Source organism: Anas platyrhynchos, chromosome 2 (assembly GCF_047663525.1).
Source record: "Anas platyrhynchos isolate ZD024472 breed Pekin duck chromosome 2, IASCAAS_PekinDuck_T2T, whole genome shotgun sequence".
NCBI classification, from domain to species: Eukaryota; Metazoa; Chordata; class Aves; order Anseriformes; family Anatidae; genus Anas; species Anas platyrhynchos.
Genome location: NC_092588.1, coordinates 33,189,202 through 33,208,392, shown reverse-complemented (window position 1 = coordinate 33,208,392; position 19,191 = coordinate 33,189,202). Strand labels below are relative to the sequence as shown.

General features: G+C 37.8%; 1 protein-coding gene across 5 annotated transcripts in view; it reads right to left on the bottom strand.

The window, feature by feature from the left end:
* Positions 1–19,191, bottom strand: part of STAU2 (staufen double-stranded RNA binding protein 2) — a 168,843-nt gene that overhangs the window by 81,092 nt on the left and 68,560 nt on the right. For all 5 annotated transcript variants that reach the window (XM_027452356.3, XM_027452358.3, XM_027452357.3 and 2 more), the window contains exons 10-11: positions 18,161–18,292; positions 14,491–14,551 (exon numbers count right to left, since the gene is read on the bottom strand). In XM_027452356.3, coding sequence (XP_027308157.1) covers positions 14,491–14,551; positions 18,161–18,292 — 193 coding nt within the window. The remainder of the gene's footprint in view (positions 1–14,490; positions 14,552–18,160; positions 18,293–19,191) is intronic.

Here is a 19,191-nt window from a genome sequence, read left to right as displayed (position 1 = left end):
AACAAAGCAGATCTCAAGTGCTCTCTTCCTCTCCCACCAGCCTTTTTAAGTAGTTAAAAACTCCTGGACTTGAAAACTGTGGCAAGCACAGAATAGAAAAGATGAACGAGTAACGTTTTGAGATCTACAAACCATAAGGAACAGCCGCTGCTGCAGAATAGCAGCACAACCATTATTTCACTACAATCTTCTGCCTCCTATCTGATACAACAACTTAGGCTGTTTGACAAATAATTTAAGCTAGCCTATGTCAGCACTACAACCATCAGAAGTACTTCTTTCCTCTCCCACCTACAGCTGTTGTTTGTACTCTCCAGCTGCTCTATCAGATGTGCCAGCATGAGCACCTGAAGAACCATGCAGTGATGCTCATGAGAACGAGCGATTTGGAGGCAAAAGAAGGGCAGCATGGCTTCTTGCAGTAGCTGTAGTGCCTCAAGTGCTGGCTTAAAGCATTTGCTGAATTACAACAGCAGCCTGTGTTTAAGTAATCTCAAATTGCCCTGCAGCCACATGTTACTGAGCTAATGACTCTTACGTGACTGCCTGCTCTTCAATGAAGAGGAATCTTTTTCTATTTTTGCTACTTTTAGCTGCACAAACAGTATCCTATAGACTGCAAATAGTTACTTTTCTTGGACAAAATTCATGCCAAGCAAAGAAAGTGTGTACATGTCGTGATTAATATCAACTGGAATTAAGGTTAAAAAAAAATTGAATATATTCATGTGAATTACAGGAAACATTCAAATACTTCCAGTGACATAAATTAGGAGTAATTTCTCTACATTTCAAAAATGTTAATATATTTTTAGAGAACATCTTGTCCCTAAGCCTCCTTAAAAACAGGAGTGAGTACATACTTAAGCGGCTTTGCTGGTATTCTTACGTATAAAAATGTGCAGAATTAAGGATGAAGTTTGGTAGTTTCATAAATAATACAGCATTTGTTGGAAACATGAGTACCCAGTTTGTTAATATAAGAGGAAAACCTCTCATTGTTATTAAACTCAAAAACGAACTTGAAATGTTTAATTTCATAGTAATAGCACTCTTTGATCTTCTTTTATATACCTGAAAAAAACATCTGTGAGCTCAAGCCATATGGCATTTTATTTTAAGAATGATAAACCTATTTGTTAACTGATTTAGCTATCCCAAGAGAAATCAAGGGATCCAGTGCTTAATTAATTTGCAGTATATACTAAAATCACCTCAGAATGCAGAATAAATTCAAAGAGAATTGATTTTCAGTTTACTACAAAGGACTCCTCTAATCTTAATAGTGCAACTGGCATTCTTGAAAAAAATAATGAAGACTCAAAAGATATTACCAGTGATTAATAACCTCATTTTCAACTACATGGTGAAAATCGAATTTCCTCACTGCTGACTCAGCAAACTACTTACAGGTGAATCTTTTAATCGATTTACTCGCACATTTGGCTTTAAATTAACAGTATTTTCAGATAGTTGGAACACCAGCTCACACCCTTCACAAAGTTCGATAAAGCTTCATGAAGGATCTGGTTACAGGGTTAGGCATGACTTGTTTGGAGAGTGGTTATTAATTGTCTGTTAAGACAATGCAAATTAGGGGATAAAGCTCTACTTTATGAATACCTCTGCTTCAGAGAGAAATGTTCCTGCAGTTGCACCTAGCATCACACCTGTACAGAGGCAGAGTTGGACATTCCCATTACCACCTGCTTGCTGTCTCTACTGCCTTTGTGGAGCTGTGGAGTCTGGCTGGGCTCTGAGCAGTAATGCCAAAACCATTTTATTCCCTTGTACAACTACTCCAATTCACAACAGTGCTATTGGGAACAATGGAGGACGGGGTCCCTAAAGTGCCTTTCCACCTACAGACAATGCAGGATATAACCTTGTAGATAACAGCAACTGCATAAACACACAGCATTATTCTATAGAACACAATCACCATGTAATAGAGTGATAATATACCCTTCTTCTGAGGCTATGGTCTCCTAGGGCTATCACTGCTCACACTTTTAAATGGTCTTATACAAAAGACAAGATGAATGAAAATTAAAATAGATACTATGGATGTTGATGTTAGGTTACAAAAGCAAACAGCAACGATGACACTGAGTGGCAGGTGTTTGGCACATCTTAAGACCTGGCCCACTGTAAATCTGATTTCTGACAAATATTTGAGAATCAGAAATCAAAATTGAACAGAACATGAAACAATATACTTGTTTAAAATAAATATTACTTCCCCCCCCAAAAAAAAAACAAGTTTAGAAAAAGATCATGCAACATTAACTTAAAAAAAAGTTTCAAGAAGTTTAAAATGATTTCCAGTACTGCAGATGTCTGTTCCATTGATGTAATATTACTTAAAACAAACATTTTACATGCTTTCTCAGCCATTTCACTGTTTTTACATGATCCACCCAAATATCTAACTGCTGTCTGGAACAATGGTTTGGAATACTTCCAGATTACTAAGCTTTCTAAATGTTAAAATAACTAATATGCAGCATATGATGAATAAAAAGATAGTGAGCACAGTATAGCAAATGCTCCTAAAGTACTGACTTTACTGTAATGCTGATGTTAAATTAATAATAGTACTTCTACACTTATGCAACACCTTTCAGCTAAAGACTTCAAAGTGCTTTATAAGCAATAATTAATTTAAATCATACATTGGCTCTGAGAGTAGATATTATATTACCATCATTGATTATATCTGGAAACAAAGTAATGTAATATTGCAGACATTACATTAATATAGTTGCAAGCTATTAAGATTTTATGTTCAGGGCCTATGTTTCATGGAGCTTCTTAGAAACTTGCTTTAAAAAGCCAATAAAACTTGCTCTCTTTTAAAACTTCTACCAGGCATGTATTTACTGTAATTCATTATCTACTTGTAATGTATTATTGAGGAATTTTTTTTTTTTAATATCATGCCTTTGTTGTCTGCTTACTTCAGCTCTGTTGAATTCTGTAAGGATGTATATGTAACAGCTTAGTTACTGTGGTAATGATGTTATCAAAAGACAAGAAGTATGACATCAACAGAGAAATTAATGTTAGACCAAAAGAACTCTTCAGAAATTATGATAATTACTCTTCAAACAAGCACTTTAATAAAAACAAACAACAAACAAAAAACAACAAAACACAGGACAAAGAAATACTGCAGTGCAAGAAAGCGTTAGAGCATAGGAGAGGAACATAGAGGAACTATACTACTATTTAGACCAACAACACTGCACCTTCTGCTGGACATAACTTAGAGGTACATTTATGAAACATGTTAAAATAATTTTCATTTATATTATTTAAACCTGTGGGCAAGTGTGTTACAAAAATATGCAGGCTAGTTATGCAATGTAATTGTTAACATTTGAAAAACATGTCTTACTCATCCTTGGCAGTAATTATTAGCAGTGTCTTACAATCTCCTATAGTCTCTGAAAATCCCAAGATTTTTTTGCATCCCATAAGATGCAAAATGGCTTATCCTTTATGAGTTTTTCCCTTAGACTGTATATCTGTGCTCTGATTCCACTTCTTTTTCTAGTAGGAGCAGAAGAGGCAGCCTTCACAAGATCTGTTGGAGTCATGCTATTTTTACCCCTAATCCCTTCTCCATAGGGTCTCCCAGCCAGAGAGGACAGGAGGACCTTTCTACAAAAGGATCCCCCACCATTTGGACCTTCAGTCCAGAGTTCATGGAAAACAAAGCTAACTCACCAGAGGACTTGGTGCATGGGGAATGGAGTGGGAAGGGAGAACTGCTGACAATATCACTGCAAGAGCCTGAATGTAGTAAGACTCTGCAAAAATGGAATTTGCTGGACACATGAACAGTGTTGAGTTACCCCATAGGAGTGGACAAATTAAGAAAAGTTCTCTGATGACAGTGTTGCCTGCAGACTCATAAGCATAAGTGTCTACACCACCACACCGGCATCCAATTTTCTATTTTCTATTTCTGTCAGGAAGACTAGAAAACATTAAAAGCTAAGATTTTGATTTTGCCATTCAACTCCAAAAGATGACCTACAAAATCAGGTTTCTTTTATTTAATCCACACCTAATTTTTTCTTTTCTACTTGATCAGCACTGTAGGGATACTCTTCGTCTGCCTTTGCTCAATGACTTATTTCAAGGTCACTCAGTGGCTTTTCATGTTTCAAGGACACTTAGTGTACTTGGTCAAAAACGCAGCTTTATTCTTTCTTGCAGAACCACAGCTTTCTCCCTGGGCTCACATCTGTCCTACAGGAAAGCTATACTTGATGGTGTGTCAGAAGCCTGGTCAGCTGCTGTATGGTTTCCCCTGACACTCCTGTAAAGCACATGCTCCTCCATGCACTACAACCAATAGTATGGGGCACAAGCATGAAAGAGTACTTCCATGTCTTGTGTAATGATGCCAAGTGAGTGACGATATAAATCAGTATCTAATATACTCATAAATTAAGTTTAAAACCCTTATATTTGAAAGAACCCAACACTGTGTGAAAAAAGATTGTTCACGGAGATCATCAGTATTTTTGGAACTGAATAAAAAACTCAATCAATAACCACCAAACAGCTTTCCTTTAGATTGTGCTACCTTTATTCACATTGAGTAGTCTTCCCATATTGTGCTGCTGAAAATAAACGGCAAAAATTTATAGTAAAGTATTAAGCAAGAAAAGTTAGACCCAAATTAAACCCTCACTTCACTATTATTTAAGTTAAAGTGGACAAAATCTGAAGAGGCATGGAGGACTTCCACATGCAACGATTCCTCCAAAGAACTGGCAGGTTCTCAACTTATCTTAGAATATGGTCCATTACAAATACACTGAGAGCAAAAAAGATAATTTTCAAAAACAACTAGTTCAATAACAAGACTGAAAAACATAAATATTATCATAAAAAGTAATTACCTTCTATACTCCACTCATTATAAAAGCCTATTTATATACTAGAATATTTTCAATTTTTATTACCTCAGCAGGAACTCAGAAAACATCAATCAAACAATTGAGTAGGCAAACAGTATGGCCATTATGTTCTCAGTAATAGTCTACACACAATCTTGGCTGGAAAAAACAAGATGCAATCATTATCTACTTACCACAGCTATCTGTGGTATTTCTAAGTCACCAGCTACTGCAATATTCAGACATGAAAAAATGTTTTGTCATTACACAATGCCCTTCAATCAAACAATCTTGTCTGTGTGACCTTAAACAAACCAACGTTATGTAAAGTCACTCATTAAAATATTACATTGTTTAACCTTAAAATAACCATGGCACTGAAGCAAATACTATTTAGTTCTTCAAGAAGTTAGGTCTTGGTATCCTTAATTTTGCTGGAGAGTTTTCTGTATAGCCAAAAATGAAATTGTAGTATCACATGAGACTTAAATATGTTTTATGTAAAAGCTGGTGTTAACTCATGTGAGGAAAGTCCTTTGAAATCTTCCACAGCTTTACTTCTACTTGGGAACATAAAATTGTGGTAAACATAAGACTTATGGCTTGTAATGGGGAATTTTTACAGGAAATTCTATTACATATTCTAATAGACACAGGCAAAACATCTACAACATTATTTTTACATAAAAAAATCTTCATCATAAGGTTCCAACAATGTATCAATGTATCAGGCAAGCTTCAATTAAGATGAATCAGGTTCTGAAAAGAACCGATATAAATGTAGAATAAAGGACAGTATTCATTCAGTAAAGAGGATCAGCAATTTTGGAGCAGAAGCAAATCAAACTAGTGAACTGACAGATCAAGGTGCTTGTAAAAACAGCAAGAAAATGATCTTTGAGGGCATAAAGCAATTAGGAGAGTGCCTAAGTGCAAGCAGAGAGTGACCTGTGCAGGCAAGACTATTCATTAACAGATTAAGAAGGGAATGAGAATTGTGATGATGAAAACGAAGGCATGACCTGCATGTAGAAGAGATGAAAGAATGAGAAAGTCTAAGAGACAAGGATAGAGAGGTTGCTGAAGCTAAGAAGGTCAAGGGGGACATCAACAAGCACAGCATAGGTATGAGTGAAGATGAAATCAGAGGAGGAAAAAGCGGTGGGGGAGTGGAAGTCATAGGGGTAAGATGTTTAATGTAAGGGAAGAGGATGAAGGAGAGAATGGAGAATTACGTCTTGCTTCTGACAGCAGTAAAGCTTCAGTTCAATTGATTCAGTTCTTCAAGGACATCCTAGACTGACGGAGATGTAGGTGGCGGGTTCCAGGTGAGAAAAAGGATGGAGGTGGGAAATAGAGAAAAGACTTCAGAAAAGTCTAAGTGTTTAGAGAAACACAATATTGAGGTTAATTGTGGGATACTGCTCAGTTTGCTTGGCTGAACAGAGAAGCCTGATGCAGGTCATTTTCTTACGTAGACTCTTAAATTAACAGTTAACATAAAAAAAAAAAGTTCTGTGGTGCTATTTCACATGCAGATTTTTTCAAAGGAATAGACAAGCAACCTTAAACAAATGTAATTCATACAGAAAATTCAGGGAACTAGGAAAAGCAAAAGCTGAATTTCTCTGAAGTGATCTCTACCCACAGAACCAGTTATCTACTGTCACGGTGGCTGTTCCCTCTTATACATTTATACATTAAGAGCTTAATGGTTAAGCAGTCTCCAAGAAAGCTAAGGCTTGGGTTCTTTCCCAGCCTGAGGGCATTCAAGCCACAACCCTCACAGCCCAAGAGTACTTATGCATTTCTTACTTATGCACAATTCATACTATTCAAGAACCAGGCAACAGGTTGCTTACAACATTTTTTTTCTTTTAACCTACATCTAAAATATGAAGAACATAGTATGTGTAGACCACCCGCGAAACACCAGAACACATAACCGTACCTTCACTTACAAATGCCTTAATCAATAGACAGACTGCAATGTCACGATTCCTTTAGCTCACGCTTTCTCTGGGGAATTTTTGCACTTTGACAACATTTGATTCTTGATTCTCTGTCTGCAAATCATAATGATATTAGACGCATCTCCACAAGAAGACTGCTGTTATCCAGATTACTCTGTACCTTGTGAGTGGTCTCTTTCTAGTGAAGAAGGAAACTGAATTCAAGTCTCCCAACTTCCTGGGTGTATGTTTAAAACTCTAGGTATGCTACAAATTCAACAAGGCCAAGTGCCGGGTCCTGCACCTGGGGCGCAATAACCCCAAGCAGAGCTACAGGCTGGGAGATGAGTGGTTGGAGAGCTGCCAGGCAGAGAAGGACCTGGGAGTGATGGTGGACAGTCGGCTGAATATGAGCCAGCAGTGTGCTCAGGTGGCCAAGAAGGCCAACGGCATCCTGGCTTGTATCAGAAACAACGTGACCAGCAGGGCTAGGGAGGTGATCGTCCCCCTGTACTCGGCTCTGGTGAGGCCGCACCTCGAGTACTGTGTTCAGTTTTGGGCCCCTCGCTACAAGAAGGACATCGAGGTGCTTGAGCGGGTCCAAAGAAGGGCGACGAAGCTGGTGAAGGGCCTGGAGAACAAGTCCTACGAGGAGCGGCTGAAGGAGCTGGGCTTGTTCAGCCTGGAGAAGAGGAGGCTCAGGGGAGACCTTATCGCTCTCTACAGATACCTTAAAGGAGGCTGTAGAGAGGTGGGGGTTGGCCTGTTCTCCCACGTGCCTGGTGACAGGACGAGGGGGAATGGGCTAAAGTTGCGCCAAGGGAGTTTTAGGTTAGATGTTAGGAAGAGCTTCTTTACTGAAAGGGTTGTGAGGCATTGGAACAGGCTGCCCAGGGAGGTGGTGGAGTCACCATCCCTGGAAGTCTTCAAAAGACGTTTAGATGTAGAGCTTAGGGATATGGTTTAGTGGGGACTGTTAGTGTTAGGTTAGAGGTTGGACTCGATGATCTTGAGGTCTCTTCCAACCTAGAAATTCTGTGATTCTCTGAAATACACATCATAATCTATACTCAGCAAAGATGGCTTCACATCTGAAGATACAAAATTTTCATTCCTTTTATTACTTAACAAAGCATCTCAAGAGGAGGGATATGAAAAAATGGAGGAGGATCAATTGCAGTTATTGTCTTGCACACCTGAGTTGTGCCCTAATCCCATACTACACACAAACATGCTAATTTGGATCTTTCAAGAAACAGCAGTACTTAGCAGTGAGTGAAAATGCACACAATGCACTGCAAGTCATCTCTGAAATACCCTAGAAGGAAATAAATATTTCAGCAAAATATAACTCAGACAAATTCCAATAAAAAACATCTGAAGTACTATACAAACCTTTACTCCCAAACTTTTGGCTTCAATTACTGTTTATGGAAATACAGAGGTATTAAATTAGCTACTGGAAGGCTTCACCAAAATCCCTAGTTGAAAAATAAACTTACAGAGGACTATTAAAAGAAGTTTTTATAAAATCACTGAGTGTCAGAAATATGTAGTTCGCACAAATTTTATTTCCTCTAAAGTAAAGATGTATTCATATGTTAAAGCTGATAAATTGATTATTTGTTTTGCATTTATTCCTCCCCCCAAAAAAGGATGAAGAGGATGTTTCAAAATACAAATTTGAATAAAACCATACAATTAGGGCTTACAGAAAGACCATATAAGGACAAATGCTGAAATTCCTCCTTACAGATTTAAGAAACTTTTCTGAATATCTACTTGGCTTTTTTTCTCATAGCCTGTTTTCTACTGAGAACAATTACATGAGATCAAGTATCTTTGTTCCTTAGGAGATCATCTGTTCCTGCTGCTCATTTACCATCTGAAATCATAGTCATCTGTTGGTGACAATCTAATCATCTTCACAGTAACTAATTGTGATGTCACAAACAAATGATTATGATTTCAGGTGGTGAACAAACAGCAGGAGCAGATGTACTCTGAAGAACAAAGATTGTAAAGTCACGCAGGAATCCCTAGTAATAAAATGTTAGGCAAGAAAAACAAAGAGCCTGTCCTTTTCAGAGAGGTAATGACTTTTATGAATGTATTTTTTTTATCATTAGTTTTTAAAAATTTACTTTGTGACCCCCAAAACTGCTGGAAATAAAGGGAAACCAGTCTATGAAAAATAGGGTGGGGCAACAGAGACTATGAGAGTCATTTTTTTCCTTTTAGAAATATAAAATATAAAAACACTCAAAACACTGATTTCTTTTAATTTAAAAAATTTTTGTTCTTCATTTTTAAACATTTTACTCTCATCTACAGCTTCTCCCAGAACACATAGTGTATGATATTCATGATTACCCCTATCCAGAGAAATAAAACCAAAAGCTGAATGTTCCCAAGAGAACAGAATTTGCATTAGGACTGTTTATTTGCTTCACATCTTGTTTTTGCTGATACTTGCTTAAGACAAAGCCTGAGAAATAAACGAACGTCCTGTTGACAGTAGGTATCTCCTATATGGGCTGCAAACGTCTGGGTTGTGCCCAGAGAATGTTGTCTTTAATGTCACTTCCAGAAGCAACAGGGAAAAAACTCACTCATCACTCTTGTTATTCCACGTGTGAAAAATGTCTAAGATATCCCAAACCAAGAAACAAATAGCTTCTTGTTTCCAGTCATCCTTAAGATTATGAAAGAGGAAAGGTAAAGAAGCAAATCAATGAGAAGAAGCTTTGCCAATGAGTGGGAGGAACAGAAGTGAGGTTTGCTGCAATGGTAGCTGCAAAAGCACATAACAGAGGGGAATGGGAAAAATTAGTTTTCAAGGACATTTAACAGGGAATACTAAAAATGCTTCCAGTGAGTATGTAGGAGGATACAGACTGAAGAGTATTTCTAAGCAAAAACTACGTAATAAGAGCACAATGGAATCTGTTCTGCAGATTACTAAAATACATAATTTTTGTTTCTGTCATACTGAAACTTCACTTTACTATTCCAGTTTTATTTCACACAGTTTCAGATGAAAATATAGTGCAGAATGAACACAAAGAAAGAGTATCTGCCTGCCAAGGGGAACCAATGAATAATATGTTTTCCTAACAGGACACAATAGTTTTCCTGGAATAAAATTACTGGAAATCTGAATAAGAGATGCCAAATGGTAGACATAACAATCTTAGAGCCTACCTTAGGTTTTCAACACCACTGAAAGCTATGTTTTAGCATTACAACAAATGTAAAATGTATATTTCTCTCATAACCAAGGAAATAGAATTGATGAAGCTGTTCCATTTGTCTTGCATAAAATGCCCTGTAACAATGCCAACTCTGCTAGAGTAGATACATACAGTATATACACCTACCAATAATTGTTGTTCTTAAATATAAATTTGCATATTCATACTTGAAAGAATGCAACATTTTTGATCTTAAACAGGGGAGCTTCTTTGGAGCCGCCTCAAAAAAAAGACGTGCTTCACAGGTACAGAAGAGGTCATGCATGCAGGTGATCACTTCTTAAATGCAAAAGAACATACTTCACACTTACTCAGTTCTAGTTAGTCAACTAGCTCTGAAGTGGGACTCTGAGGCTGAGGGGAAGATCAGTGGGTGTATACAGGGAAATCTCTCACTAATTCTAGTTCTTCTTCAGGGTTTCTAGTGCATTTCCTTTGTGGGAAACTAGCAAATAATATTCTACCAGAAGAAGAGTAGGCAAAGTGCTCGCATGTAAATGTATACTTGAAGACAGCTTCCCTACCAAATACTAGCAGGAAATTCCAACATTGACTATGCCTATGGAAAACAGGTGAAAAATGTCAAGTGAATACTATCTCCAAATGTTGCAATCCTTTGTCCTCAGTCGTGTCCTGAAAAAAATGCCTCTTCATAGAGCCATTCAATAGGAAGCTATCAACTGAACTTACTGGTTCCCTAAGTAACATACAAAAGTGTTCACTGCATTTTCTACCCAGGAGTATGTGCTTCCTTCCTGTACGCTGCTGTATATTCAGAATGGTGTGATACTCGTATGTTGAAAGATCTACAGTACAAAAGATACTACAGTGATTTTCTATGTATAAGAATACTTTAATAGAGTGCCAACTTATGCAGCAGATTCATAAATCTATCATCAAGGCCATTTTAATTTACAAATATTAAGAGTGTCTTCTATTAGAAACTAAAAAAAGAAGGCCTATTAGCAATTTCTTCAGCCAGGGGTGATACCACAATAACACTTAGAAAAATGCATTTCTATGTCTTCCAAAAATCCTAGAGGAGACTATAAAGTGAAGATCAGTCTGTCCTCTATGTAACTATAACATTCAAATCTCCTCAAATGCTATTGTTACAGCTAAGCTGTAGGTTTTAAAGAAAATACTCTAGAATCAGAAAAGCTCTTGAGTTTAAAAAAAAATCAGTAAAAAAAATTATATGCCTGTTTATAGCATTCAGGGTTCAAATATTTCCTATTTTGCAAAAGGATAGCCCAGGCCCTCTGAAAGCAAAAATGATACACTAATCAGTTGATTATCGTTCATGATAGACTGGGAAAAAAAAATTAAGGACTCAAGGGATTAAGCATTGTGCTCTCTGAACAGCACTGTCAGAAACGCTCAATGGCTACTATCATGTTAGCTATGTATCATTTGATTTCCAATTTACTTGGATATCACTAGAATGGAAACAAGAGCTTCTAGAAATGTCTTCTATGAAGCAAAACAGACTGTAAATTTGTTCCTGTACTATGGAACATGGTGGCTGCAAAAAGGTCTGTGAACAGGTCCATCTGTGAAAAAAGAGTCCCTTGATTACCACAGGTTTAAAATACAATTAATTGATACAGTTTTCTGTTGAATGAGTTTGTTTTTGCTCTCCTGGATTTGGATTTACACATGTGACCACCAAGGTATTTTTGCCAGGTTAAACTAGGGAAAGACATCGTTTTTCCTTCTTGGGACAGTAGATGGTCACACTGTCATCAGTACATATCTTTGCTACAAGACACTGGAAGGATAGCAGAGAAAAGCTTGAGATCTTATTCTGCTGTCCCAAACTGTAATATGTTAACATTTGAAGACGTTAACATTTGCAGATGTTTCACAGACCATGTCCTTAGGGATTCTGACAATGCAAACAGCAATAATCTAGAAGTACTGATGGGGACTGAAGATAGGTCTGGAAGGAAGCAATTAATAATAAGTCTTAGATCCTGAAAAATTCTTCCTTTCAGTGAAACACAATGGCATATGCTGAATCCAAGATAATTTCAAATACTGGCAACCTTTTGTGTAAGTTGAACCACAAATTACTTCCCAACTCCTCCATAGTCCAGCCACTGAGAAGACTTCATATATAATGGAACACAACTGAATCTCCTTAAAAACTCGATTTTGGACCAAGTCATTTGGATGCAAATTGGCAAAAAAGACAGCTAACATGTGTCCATCTATAATACAATCCATAGTTGAGGGAGATAAGAATTTGTACTCTTAAGAAGTTCAAAGCTCAAAACTGTTCTAGAGAAGAATATAGGACTCATGGAAGAGTGAAGAAAGTGCTATTTATATTATCTCTACCACACTACAGTAAGTCCAAAGCCAGGAAAAAATCTAGCAGAATCACATAGGCTTGTTGTACTAATAGAATCATAGAACAGCTTGGGTTGGAGGGGACCTCAAAGATCATCTAGTTTCAACCCTTCTGCTTGGGCAGGGATGCCAACCACTAGATCAGGCTGCCCAGGGTCTTGTCCAACCTTGTCTTGAACACCTCCAGGGACGGGGCATCCACAGCTTCTCTGGGCAACCTGTTCCAGTGCCTCACCACTGTCTGAGTGAAGAATTTCCTCCTAACAACTCATCTAAACCTCCCCTCTTTTAGTTTAAAACCATTCCCCCTTGTCCTGTCACTGTCTGCCCAAGCAAAAAGTTGCTCTTCATTTTTTTATAAGCCCCCTTTAAGTATTGAAAGGCCACAATGAGGTCTCCACCAACAAGTCTTCTTTTCTTCAGGCTGAACATCCCCAGCTCTTTCAGACTTTCTCCATAGGAGAGGTGCTCCAGCCCTCCGATCATCTTTGTGGCCACATCTTTCTTATGCTGGGGGCCCCTGACCTGGATGCAGCACTCCAGGTGGTGCCTCACAACGGCAGAGCAGAGTGGATAAAATCCCCTCCCTCAACCTGTTGGCCAATCCTCTGTTGATGCAGTCCAGGCAAGTTGGCCTTCTAGGCTGCAAGCAGACACTGCTGGCTCATGTCAACCTTTTCATCCGCCAGAACCCCCCAGTCCTTCTCTGCAGGGCTGCTTTCAATGAGTTCTTCTCCCAGTCTGTACACATGTCTGGGATTGCTCCGATCCAGGTGCAGCACTTGTACTTAGACTTGTTGAACATCATTAGGTTCACATGGACCTACTTTTCTAGGCTCCTTTGGTGGCTTCTCTTCCTTCTGCTGGATTGACTGCACCACTCAGCTTGTTGTCATTTAAAAACTTGCTGAGGGTGCACTCAATGTCTATGTCATTGATAAAGTTATTAAGCACTACTGGTCCCAAGACAGACCCCTGACGGACACCACTGCCCTTCACCTGAACATAGAGCCATTGACTACCACTCTCTGGGTGTGGCCTTCAAGCCAATTCCTTATCCACTGAACAGTCCGCACTTCAAATCAATCTCTCTCCAATCTGGAGATCAGGATGTTGTACGGGACCGTGCCAAAGGCCTTACAGACGTCTGGGTAGATGATGATAGTTGGTCTTCCCTTGTCAACTGATGCAGCCACTCCATCATAGAAGGCCACTAGATTGGTCAGGCAATTCATTAACTACTGCAGTGAAACTGAAGTTGTTCTTCACAAACAAGGCCTCACAGGCCTCTGGGTCTAAAGAAAGAGCTCAGAGAAGAGAAGTTACCAGGAGCGGATGGAGATCACAGTCAATGATTCCTAGAGAAATTTTCAACCTATAATTGGTCACCAGACCAGATGGGATGTGTCTCAGGGTGTAGAGTGAACCAACTTAAGTTCTTTTGAGACCACTCTGTCACCTTTGAAAAGTCATGGAGATTAGGGGAAGTCTCCAATGACTGAAGAAAGGCATTATCAGCCACTTTCGAGAGTTATATAGAAGCAGAACTGGAGATGATTATCAAACAAACAGGACATGTTCCAGCTGGATAAAAGTGAAAAACAAGAATAAAAATAAATTTTAAAAAGATCAGCGTGAGTATAGTTAAGCACTGGAACAGGATGCCCAGAGAAGCTATGAAATCTCCATCCCTGGAAAACAGGAAAAAGACACAAGGAACCTTGTCTGAACTCAGTACTGGCCCTGCAGTTTAGAAAACTTGTAAAAATCCCTTTAAACCTGAAGGATTTGATGATTTAATAAAACCAATCTTGATTTTGTTAAAACAGTAAATAATAATAAAAAGAGGGGTAAATAAGAATCTTCTTGTTCCTGCACTCACAGAGAGGATGCTCAAGAGTTAATTAATTTAATTGCAAATTTATAGAAAACATTTCATTTGCCTTGAATAATCTAAATCCTACAGAAACAAAATAAGCAGGAATAAATAAAGATTTAGAAAGTGATACTTACTGTTACTTGTTGGCTCAGGAAACCCAACATTCTGGCCGTTCCAACTCTTGTTTTCTCCAAGCTGAAACAGGTAGAAAAAGACAAATAAGTAAACATCAAACAACTCCTTAAACAGAACATTCAAAATTACAAATTTGGTTGAAAGACTCTAAAAAAGGGTGACTTGGGATTACCACATCTGCTTACACATATTTGCTAACATATCTTAATTTTGGTCTAAAATAGGTTATTTGAGGAATGTACCCTTCAAGAATAAACATTAACAACTATTGCCTAACACTAAAATATAAATGTTTCCCCAAAGATTAGGCTCGACACAGCATGTTACCAAATCAGACTTAAAATCAAATATTTTAAGTAGTTCTCAACTGCAAATATACACAGATGACAGAGAAATTACATTCTAAAACAAGAAGATCCTAATATCTGCCTATGAAAGAATGCATAAACACTACAAAGTACTTTGGGTGTAATTTTAAAATATTTACTTGCTGGGAATCCATTTCGTTACTGAAGTAGAAGCAAAATTGACTCTTGCAATTATCCATTATTTTAATATCTAGATATTTTGAGGAAGTTATTTTTTGTTATGTTTAATGCTCAGTATTACGCTGACACAGAAAAGGGAACCAATTAACATGGAAGATCAGAATAAGGCCATTCCTAAAGTCTACACAGTAAGTAAGGTATCCATGTTCTAGATTTATGTGTAAATGCAGAGAAACAAGTCCACTTTTTCTCATGAACTATGAACTATTGACAGGCATCTCAATTAATGTGATGCAGACGATCCTTTTCAGATTTCCTTGGGATTTAACACACAAATAGAAAACCTTGCAGCAACACAGCCAATACACCATTAAAAAGTTGTTATCATTTGCTCTGGACGAGGGGGCTGATGGGGTTAATTGTTGAGTGGAGGAGATGTGAAGGAGAGAGCCAGCAGTCTGAAATCTGACAGCAGCCTGTCCTTAGGATAGGACCCATCTGGTTTGCCAGCCAGGACAGAGTACAGTGTTGCTGTCCTGTCCTTGTCCTTCTATGTCTTCTGCCTCTGAAAACAGGTCCATGGTTCTGTTACATCTCAGAGGTTAAGGATGCATAAATTACTATTCTGTTATAAGGCAGACTACTAGATGATATGTTTTCCCTGGGGAAAAAGGAGGGAAGAGCACACTATGCAAACCAACTATTCCAAAGATTGTTTCCCTGCTTTTCTTCATCATGTACATACCAATATGCTTACAGCATAGGCAATGTGCAATAAAAAGGGAGATATCTAATAGAAAAGAGAGGATAGGTCTTAGAGTTGTCTCTCAAACTGGTCACCCAATTCCACAAACTTTATATGAACAAAGAAAGTTATGTGAAATTAATGAACCACATAATAAGTATATCCATGGAAAACATCACAAAGACAGTTCTTCAAATGAATATACAACCTGAAATCTGTAAATATATTTGAACTTACAGCTGTCTGTTACAACAGCATGGTTTTAGTTGAATCCAGAAGGAAATGATTGAAAAATCTGCCAAGTGCACTATTACAGTATGAGAAAAACTTTTCCAGCTCTCCTCTCATTCCTCTCTTTTTGTTGTTTATTAGCATCATCATGATGGGGGATTTAACAAGAATTCAATTATCGGTAAACTATCTTTGGTTATGCTGTGTCAAATAGATGCAATATACCCTGGATTTCTTCTAAGGGAATAAAGGGGGCAAGGAGAAATTAAAAAGCGAAAATATGAAAAACGAAAACACTACAACTCTCCACTCTCATCCATAGAGCTAAAATTCTGGTAGCTGCGAAAAATCTCCCAGGGCACTTTGAAATTGCTCTCCTCAGTGCTCAACACATACACTACTGATTTCTTCCAGGTACAGGATTACCTCAGAAAAGAGCAGAGCCTTTATTTATTTAATTTTTTTACATTACCTGGAATACCTGTGCTGCCATGGGCACCATGCATGACTCTTGCAACACTTTGAGGTCTTCACTGGAAGAATGAATACTGCAGCATTTTATGCATCAGGGGTTGAGGAAGAAAGAACATTGACTTTGTGTTTGTTTGTTTGTTTTTGTTGTTTGTTTGTTTGTTTTGTTTTTGTTTGTTTGTTTGTTTGTTTGTTTTAAGGAAGGAGGAAAGGGATGAAAGGACTCGGTGGGTAGGGGGTTAGAAGGAGAAGTTTCCTGTGTTTTTTTTTTTAAACATCAAAAACAACATAAGTGACAATTCCCCATTTAGACACCAACTTGATACGTCTGCCTAACCTGCACTGGGCCCTATTTGGGATGCAAATCTTCTAATGACAGAACTTTATGGTGCAATTTATATGGAAGGAATTTTACAATGGTCAAATTGGTAGAGATTTAACTGCTATTTTCCTTCTTCTCCAGCACCAGACATGTTTTAGCTGAGAAGACTATCTGAGCACATTTGACCTAACCAAGTCCCAGCTACTGCAGACTCTTGAAGCAAGGATGCTACCAATTTTCAATGCTGAATTAAGGCACCCCTCAGATCACTCAGAATACATTTCATTCATACTGTGTACAGATATTCAACTGCATATTTGTCAAATGAAATAAAGCCTGACACTCCAAATTTAATCAATAAAATTTCCAATTTATTCTGGAAAAAAAAAAAAAAGGTTTTCTTGCATTAACTCTTTGTTTCATGGATCCATTGCATTCTGATCTGGTAATAAAAACCCCAAATCCAGATGGTACTTCAGTCTCTCCTGCTGTGTGATAAGCTGTCTGCTAAGTCTGAGAACTAAAATCTACACAAACTAACTTGTTTATTGGCTTTACACGTTCATTCTGTTGTATAGAGAAGATCATTCCAGATGTTCTAGAAGTATTTATGCTCTTAAGCTCTACAAAGCTATGAAAGTGTGTTTTATTATCTTGAACATTCCCATTTCATAAAATTTGAGTAGTTCACCTTTTGTGTGTACAGTATCACATTTGCTTATTTTGTTCAGAATAACATTAGGCCACGATGCTTTATCAATTCTAAGATACCTTCTTCTATCTTACTACTTCAAGTATGTAATTAAACCTGCTTTGTTTTGTTGTGTTTTTAAAGGCAACGCACTCTTAAGCAATAAGTTAATGAATGTAAGAAAACAAAGCAGCAGCAGCAGGCCTTCTTAACCACTCAACAGTGCTATATACAGATTTATCATGTGGTCCCAATAAAAGCCCAGCAGAACATTCTGTTGACCTGAGTCAACAGTTGGCTGGTGCAGCCACAGCAAACATTTAAGCTGTGATCAAAATATACACATGCAGTGACTTTGTGTGTATGTATCACAGAAGATGTCCAGAGTCCACAGCTCAGCCAAATACCTTGCTCTGATCTTTTCAGGACACAAAAACCAAAGCCTTAACATCCCATTTTGCTTACAAAACCTTACATCAATAAAGTCAAGATGGGCCAGAAGGCTGATCCGCACATCACTAATACAGAAACATATACCTGCAACACGTGAATTTAAAATATAATCCATTCTCCAGAAAAACACTGACATGCATTTTCTTTCTCAGCCATCAAATCTGAAAGCATTTTCTATAACGTTTTTATTGCATATTCAATTCAGTGAAAAAACAAACAGCTATGACTATTTCAGATATGAAAATTAATAAAATCATTTGGTTCTCACCTTTTCTGTCTGGTCTTGAAGAGGGGTAGAGGCTTTGTAACCCAGCTGTAGCAACATTGCTTCTGCTGCATTTCTTTTAGCTATTTTCTTGTTTGGGCCTGTCCCAGTAGTAATCTCATTGCCTACTTTTACCTTAAAAAGAAAATATTGATCATGATCATAATAAATGCAAGACCCTTTAATATCACCATGCGATAATTTTGCTGATCTACCAACAACCATCAGCTCTTCTGATGCAGAAGCAATCTGGAAAAAGTCAGAATAGTGCAAAAAGTGGACTACAATACTGCTTCCCAAAGATGAGCCTGCTTAAATTTTTCAGAAAGTCCCCAACCTCATACCAAAGACCTACATTTTTATATATCTGTGGTGTGCATACAGAACTCCCTCTTTTCTGCCAGTTTCTGTGTCAACCTTGTTCTCCCCTAATTTTGCTCCCCCCTCTTTCTTAATGTGGAATGTGCTACAGGATCTGGACTTCCTCTTCCTTGAGGGACTGCTTGTTCCCCAGTATCATCAGGAGAGTATCGAGAACAATGGACAGACAAACAATGACCTGGAAATATAAAAGAGAGGCTTCTATAGAAAGATGAAAACCATATTCGCGTTCCTCCCACTTCATTGCACTGCAAGAAACACAGGGGTGGGAGCTGTTTTCTTTTCCTGCCCTTACACCTGACAAGATTTTATCAAAACGGTCTTTGGAAAGAAGAATCCTCATTGGACCTCTGGGCTGTACTGCCCAAAGGATTTCCAACAAGATGCTTTACATAAAAAAAAGTTAAAACTTCAAAATAAACACAAATTATAGGCAACGAATATCCAGAAAGAGGCAGTCCTTGAGGTATGAGCACTATCACTGCTATTCATTTGTGCAATATTTATAGTCTTTTAATTATTATATTTCAATTTGTCCATTAAGCCATTTTATTTGCCAAATTATCTCTAAAAATAGCTTATGATCCCAAAACCAAGTTACAAAGTAAGCCCAAGGTAAAATAAAATTAATAAAATACCCAAGGCAATCTGAA